The 7,891-nt window shown below is 31.1% G+C and overlaps 1 protein-coding gene and 1 long non-coding RNA gene across 2 annotated transcripts; both read right to left on the bottom strand.

Moving 5' to 3' along the window:
- Positions 1-518: 518 nt before the first annotated feature.
- LOC139492421 (uncharacterized) lies at positions 519-4,008 on the bottom strand. Its single transcript, XM_071280622.1, has 2 exons — positions 3,605-4,008; positions 519-2,099 (listed from the first exon to the last, which is right to left on the bottom strand). The coding sequence occupies exons 1-2, from the start codon at positions 3,807-3,809 to the stop codon at positions 1,186-1,188; spliced, it is 1,119 nt and encodes a 372-aa protein (XP_071136723.1). The 5' UTR covers positions 3,810-4,008; the 3' UTR covers positions 519-1,185.
- A 2,411-nt stretch (positions 4,009-6,419) lies between these two features.
- LOC139492422 (uncharacterized) lies at positions 6,420-7,620 on the bottom strand. The gene is made up of 3 exons (XR_011656828.1): positions 7,540-7,620; positions 6,975-7,076; positions 6,420-6,643 (listed from the first exon to the last, which is right to left on the bottom strand). It is a non-coding gene; the product is annotated as an uncharacterized lncRNA (long non-coding RNA).
- Between the last annotated feature and the right edge of the window lie 271 nt (positions 7,621-7,891).

A 7,891-nucleotide genomic window follows, 5' to 3' on the forward strand; every position in this document is an offset into this window, starting at 1 on the left:
ACACTTTGACAAATTGTGTACTTTAAAATCGGTGTATGAAAGAAAAAACATAACTGCAAGGGTTATTAATTGAGTTTAAATTAGATTAATTGCTTTTTTTTTTTAAATTTCTTTCCTTCAATGATATGCTTAGAGAAAAAAAAGCAGAGGTAGATGTTATACTACCTAAATTTAAAATGTTAAATAAACAGAAAATACGTTTCTCTTTCAAACCCTTTTACTCCCGGACCCCCCCCCCCCCCCCCCAAAAAAAAAAACAACAACCAACAATAAAATAAATAAATACTTTTTATCTACTGTATTACTTTTTAAGACCCGTCCATCTAAATGAAGTCTGATTGATCTCCAGCTAATCACCCTGTTTTAAAACAAACTTAAATATGATCCTCATTAAATTCGATACAAAAATATATTTATTCGGATATTCTTAGATACAATTCTTTTTTGGCAGAAATTACTAAAAAATGTTTTAACTATCTTTCTAAATTTAAAACACTGATTTAGATTTACGTCGTACACAAAATGTAATAAAATAGTTAATGTCCCAGCTTAGTTAATTTTTTTTTAAAGGAATGAGAAACCTTTCTTTTTCCTATTTTGAAACTACGATAGTTGTACGAAGTTAAACTTTGTCGTAATTTCAAGGCAGATGGCGGATTCGAGGGTGGGGTGAACAAGTCGTTAACCCTTGGATTGGACAAAATATCGTGTTTAGCTTAAAATCGTCAATATTGTCTTTAGTCTCGCTACACTCGGTGATGATTTTTTTTATTTGATAGAATAACGCCCCTTTCAAAATTCAGGAACCGCCCCTAAAGGTAAAAATAGATTTGAACTGTGCAGTATATCTGAGGTAGTTAATGCACACCTTCGCTGTGCATTATCCAGATTATAGCACAGTAAGAAATAATCATGAACATCATAAAGCTGAAAATTTGTTAAACTAATAGTTCCTTTTAACATCACAACATAGTGTAAATAAAACATTTATAAATGTATCTACAAAAATACCGAACTTTCAGTTAAATTCAAAAAACGGAAGTCCATTCAACAAAAAAGACCAAAAAGCCCGCCCATATCTATCTATGGAACGACTCGACACATTTTTGGGAGAAAAAATACGTTTCTTTGAATATAAGCACGATCGTTGTTATAGAAAATATGCATAAGAATCATTTTTAAAGGTCAAAAGATTTTTTTGTAGGAATTTTCAACACATCTTTCCTCTTTATGTCCTTTTGGGGCACATGTGAGCTGTTGTTCTACCTGTGTATGTATGGCAACACTTGGACCACAGAAATTCACAGGGATACTAATGGGATGGTATGCTGTTGATCCATTGATATCGTCTTTAAACAAACTATTGAAATATGTAGGAGGTATTGTTACGGGAACATAATGTGTCCCAAGAGGATGAAGTACAAAGGCAGGTAAAGGCACTTGATTTGAATCAGAACGACCATCCTTAACTAAATTATTCCGATAGCGTGGAATTTGTTTTTTCTTGCAATAACTATTTGAAGAACAATTTTCAGATCCTAAATATTGACTGTATTCAGTGCTAGGGCTGGTAGTACTATAGCTAATAATGTTTTGCTTTCCTTGTTCACTTTCATCCTCCATTGAATCTGAAGATCTTTCACTTCTTGGATGCCAAGGACTTATTTCTTTAGAAAACCTTTTTGTGATATTATGCTTAAATTTGTAAGCATGCGACTTGTGGTAATAATTCTTGCTGCCATTACTGCCTTCGAATGAGTTTTCCTGACTGGAGCATAAACTGCCTCTTGACTCGTTACTTTTATCTTGATCTGCTGTATCTCCCTGAACAGACTGTATTGTAATGCATGACACGCTTCCCTCTGATAACGACTGGCTTCTGATGCTGTCGTATCCTGATGTTCGACTAGATGTTTGTTCTGTTCGCTTCAGCAAGGTACAAAGATGTTTATCCTGTTTTATCATTGCGATGCTATTTTCAAAAATTCCCATGCCTTTCAGCATTTGACGATTTCTCTGTGAGTTTGAATTTGAAATTGGTGCTTCTGACCTCAAAGAATCATTATGCTTTACATCTTGGATATCAGATGCAGTTTTTACTACAATAGAAAACACTAAAATGAAATGTGTGTACAACCGGTAAGTTAAAATAGAAAAGTGAAAACTTTACTACATTATCATCTAAGACACAAGGTCATCTTGAAATGTCTTGTTTATTTATCTTACAATGTTTTAAATTTTTTTTTCATAATTAGCAACACTTTTAAAATAAGTATTAAAAATTATCAAATAACTAGAAATTTGTTTCCCCAAGTTATACGTAATTTGTTTTAACTAAACTGTTTTACCAGGAGCACATCATACATTCGTTGTTTGTGCTCAAGATAAGAAATCAAACAATTAAATAATTATTTATTGGTGTAAGCTGCATAGCATAGAGCTATGGCTGGTAGATAAAAAATAAATCGTAATTTTAAAAGAATAAAAAACAACCTGAAAACAAATTTATTCAACAAGAATTGTAAAATATATATGAGAAATTTATTTTTAATAATGAAAATTGTCGACTCGGACTTCTCTTGAACTGAATTTTAATGTACGTGTTGTGTACGTTTACTTTTCTACATTGGCTAGAGGTATAGGGGGAGGGTTGAGATCTCACAAACATTTTTAACCTGCCGCATTTTTGCGCCTGTCCCAAGTTAGGAGCCTCTGGCCTTTGTTAGTCTTGTATTATTTTAATTTTAGTTTCTTGTGTACAATTTGGAAATTAGTATGGCGTTCATTATCACTGAACTAGTATATCTTTGTTTAGGGGCCAGCTGAAGGAAGCCGCCGGGTGCGGGAATTTCTCGCTACATTGAAGACCTGTTGGTGACCTTCTGCTGTTGTTTTTTTCTATGGTCGGGTTGTTGTCTCTTTGGCACATTCCCAATTTCCATTCTCAATTTTATTTCATGACAAACGAAAATTTTGGCTTATTTATATGAGCGGACAAAACCCTTTTTCACTTCTTTTGGCTTCATTAATAACATAAAACATATAAGTTACTTGTTATGTTTTGGGACTTTTTTGTTAGTTTTTTTGTGTTTGGTACAGTGAAATAATTTTTTTTATAAAACAAGTATTTTATCCAAAGGCTGCAATGCTCAGATGCTTCTTCATCACGTTTTTTTCATTTAAACTTCGAAATCTTGGTTCAAAGAAATATTTGCATAATTAGTTGTCAATATTAAGGATCATTTATCCGATACTTTGTACCGGAATGTTAGCATTGCATAATGTTATGCTTTACACAGACTGTCAATGACGTTTTTACACTAAAGTCTTTGGATAAAAAGTAAAATCACAAAAATACTGAACTCCGAGGAAAATTCAAAACAGAAAGTCCCTTATCAATGGCAAAATTAAAAGCAGAAACACATCAAACGAATGGACAACAACTGTTACATTCTTGACTTGGTATAGGCATTTTCTTCAGTAGAAAATGGTGAATTAAACCTGGTTTTATAGCTAGCTAAACATCTCACTTGTATGAGATTCATTTATGAGTTGTATGTCGGCTCAGACATATATTTAGGTAACAAATGAGATTGATTCCTACCTGTTGTTAATCTAAGATGTTTCTTACTGCTATGATCTAAAAACGTTCTAATTCTCTGAAAGAAGTCATCTTTTATATCCACTCCATCTGTGTCAATTAAATATCCCAGTATTTCCTCTTGACATTCTTTATATCCCATATAAAACTGTTCTTGACGGCATGAGTTTGTTCCACCACAATCTGACGATACCTCTTTATCCATCATTTCTAAAATTATTCCATTGCAAAAAAAGTCAATTGATAATTGTCTAGGTTGTATATAGGATGTTTGATAACAAAACAATGCAAAAAGGAAAAGGAATACTGTGGATTCATTAATTTTCGTGGGTAACAATTTTCGTGGATAGAGAAAAAAAGATGTTTCGTGGTATACGTAAATTCGTGGATCGCTGATTACAACAACAAAAAATTAGATACGCAATTCGTGGGTTTCTTTTTGATTTATGAGATCTTATAACCTCCTTGGTTTCATCAATTGTAAAAAAAAACAAAAAAGAAGGAATCCATTGAAAAAGTTTTGAATTGTCAAAATCCTCGCTTGGTCATTCTAGGTTAAAGTGTTCATTGATAACTTCGATTACAATAATGGACAGAGAAAACTAATTATTTGTTTGTTTCACAATTTATAAATTCTTGTCTGAATTATATTAGGCATTTAAAACTTTATGATTGAAAGCTCATTTCCCTAATCACGATATAATAAACAGTGATATAAGTATAAGGTGTGAAAATAAATGTTCCTGTCATAAACAATATTACCTACGGGCAATATCTCTGTACTTAATCTTATTGATTTTTAATCACTGGTAAACCAAACTATGACACGATAATTAACAACTTGCAGTTATTTTCCATGAACAGTTTTAATCAATTTTAAATTATCACTGATATTCGATATATTTATTATAGATTTAATCAAAATACTTGTATCTTTTTTCAATAAAAAAGACACGTGTTATGTTACAATGTTTATCGTTAGTCAACACTATACTAGAACTGAATAACATAACCGGAAATAAACATCCGACTCCATACACATTTCTCGGGATTATTCTTCGTTGAATTCTTAAATTCGTGGTTCGCTGTGACCCACGAAACCCACGAAAATTGGTATACCACGAATAAAAATGAATCCACAGTAACTGATTTTAGTCGATTTGGTTCATTAATACAAAGGTATAAAAAAGAAGATGTGGTATGATTGCCAATGAGACAACTATCCACAAAATACCAAACTGACACAGACATTAACAACTATAGGTCACCGTAAGGCCTTCAACAATGAGCAAAGACAATACCGCATAGTCAGCTATAATAGGCCCCGATAAGACAATGTAAAACAATTCAAACGAGAAAACTAACGGCCTTATTTATGTAAAAAAATGAACGAAAAACAAATATGTAACACATAAACAAACGACAACCACTGAATTACAGGTATCATCATACTATTAAATAGTATTCTACTGATGATCGTAAGACAACATAAGTCTGCTAGATATCAATACCAGTATTTTTGAAATTTGTCAAATTTTTCTTCTTCAGGTTTTCAAATCTTTTGCATGCAATGCAGAACTGACAAAACTTACAAAAAGGCCTAAGCTAAGATATTTTGGTACAAGGTGTAATTATAAATGTTTATATTACAAAAAAAAACCACACACACACAAAACCCGAATAAATTTGGGTAAGTCTTGGCCTATTTCTTATTTCTACTTTTGTCTAAAACTCGTCAGTAAAATAAAAATATAAGGTTTTTAAAATTTTGGGCATGTTCATCGACCTACTGGTCAATTATCAGCCTTTCACTATCTAATTTCGAGGATTATATTAAACGCTTATTTGGCATTCAAGAGGACACGTGATGGATCAAAATTCTTTTATTTAATTAACAAATGGAAGCAATTTTTAACATCCTATGGTTTAGTCCTTTTGCACGTAAGGGCATACGATACAGTATTGAACCTGTATTTACAAGTTGATGAAAATTTGCATATAGGCTTTTTTTTTACCTCATTAAATCAAATATATAATAAATAATATACCTTCATGTGCTACTTTTTGAGTAAAAGGAGTTCGAAATTTTGTATATTTGCTCAAAATTCAGATTTGTGTCCGTATTTTCTTTTTTGAAAGAAAGACATAACTTTTTTGTTTTAAAAGATAAACACAAAATGGTTTTTGTTAAATAATCGGTAATTTCTGTATTTTATAAGTATCATTAAAAATTATGCAATTTTTATTCCAAAACAACTCTATATTAATCAAATGTTCATGAATAGAGGAAAAAACGTCATTTTTTGCTGCATGTTTATCAAAATTAAAAAAATTGCGCTATTTACAGTTTTATAAAATTTGGGTCACATAATCTCCTTGCAAAATAATACAAATTGCTGTTTTAAAAAATAGGGGTCCATGCACTCGTTTTCAAATTAACTCAGTTTGAATGATAAAAATCAGTCGAAAAATGCATCTTTTCCCGATATGTCAGAGTTTGACGTCGCAAAAATAACATTTGCGTTAGCAACGTCATAACATTTCCTGTAACTGTATCGTATGCCCTTAATACTGTGACTTTAAGATCGAAAGTATATAGATATAAACGCCAGTGAAAATGTTTTACAAAAAACACATACTAAGGATAACCAAAAAAAAATAAATTTCAAGGACCTGGAAATATCTGCTTTATAAAGTCGACCTATTCAATAAATTGACATTTATTTCCATTATTATGACATCATTTCTTGAGAAGTATTGGAGTGAGTAATGCAAGTGCTACTATTAACATGTTGATACTTTTTTTAAAAATCCTTCTTACACCGATGTACATGTCACGGATGTATATCTTTAGAGAAGGAGCATAATGTCCGGCTTCGACGATTGAAACACATTTTTGGCAAAATATCACGTTCAATGAAACTGTAAGATACATAAACTGTAAAAGTATTTCACACCTCTGAAATTATGCAAGTTCAACAAATTTCGAATAAGCTTGGTTGCAATTTCTATAATCTCTGTCTTTTCAATACGACCTTGACCCTGAAATATATAATTGAAATTAAATTTTAGATTGACATATGCAATCTTTATTTCACTTCTTTTTTCATTTTATCTTTTTTCTGAGGATTGAGGAATAATTCCTTTTTCGTTTATACTTTATGTTTTGGCTTTGATCATATCTGCAGACAAGACAATAATAAAACAGTATTTGAATGTACATTAAAAGAAATTCGACGAAATCAAAGTACTCACACAAAAATATGTCATAAAGAAAGTTAAAGCGATAACCTCTCATGACAAAATTATCGCTTTTATATTCATATCAATCGTAAGTTTAAAAATTCGACTAAGTAAGAATAAAGTATTCTACCTGTTTCAAATAACTTGGAGGGATAAGCCGACTGAGTTCTGCCAAGCAGTTATTCATGCGATCTCTTCGCTTCTTCTCTAAGATTCTGTGTGACATTGGGTCCTAAAATAACGGATTATAATGGTTTTTTTTAGAAAATATATTACTTACGATAACCATAGTAGTTATCTTAAACTAATTGAATTGGCAGCCGGTACTTAAGTCAGTTGACATTGGTTGGGTCTCCAAGGTCAACTGAAAATTCGAGATTTTCAAAGAGAGTTTCAACCTTTATTTAGTACTATAAAATGACAAACAAATGAAGCTTGAAATGTATCATTGTAATCATTACAGAACAGAAATCCAAAGGTACATTTGGTAGCAATATCAAATAAGTTGTAGTAATTAAAAGTACGATTCCATTTTGTATAACGTTTTGACTTTTAATACGTCAATTTTCTTTTAGGAAATTTATCAAGGGTCGTCTTCTCAGACTTATCAAAATGTTGACAGACTAATAAGTATGTTTGCATTCTCAAGCGTACCAATCAGATTTATCTCGGACAATACAGTATGAAAATCTTACCCTTGGCATTTTTGTCTTGGTTACTGACTGTATGTCACGTTCATCTGGTGATATTGTAAAGTTCAAAGGCCTGTAAAAAAACTAATACTGAATTAAACAGATGATCTTAATTTAATGATATATTAAACAGATGATCTTAATTTAATGATATATTAAACTTTATCTTAAGAAAATCACTCTATCTTATTATTTATAAAAAAACTAATAGCAGAATAAACTATGCCTAAAACTGCAGAAGCATTCACGGATATTTTTTAAATAATTATGGTTTGCAACACATGCTCATTTTCAGCTTAAAATTTCAAACATATAAATATAATAATTTTGTAACTTATAAAATTAGGCATGCTTT

The sequence above is a fragment of the Mytilus edulis genome, chromosome 10 (assembly GCF_963676685.1).
Source record: "Mytilus edulis chromosome 10, xbMytEdul2.2, whole genome shotgun sequence".
NCBI classification, from domain to species: domain Eukaryota; kingdom Metazoa; phylum Mollusca; class Bivalvia; order Mytilida; family Mytilidae; genus Mytilus; species Mytilus edulis.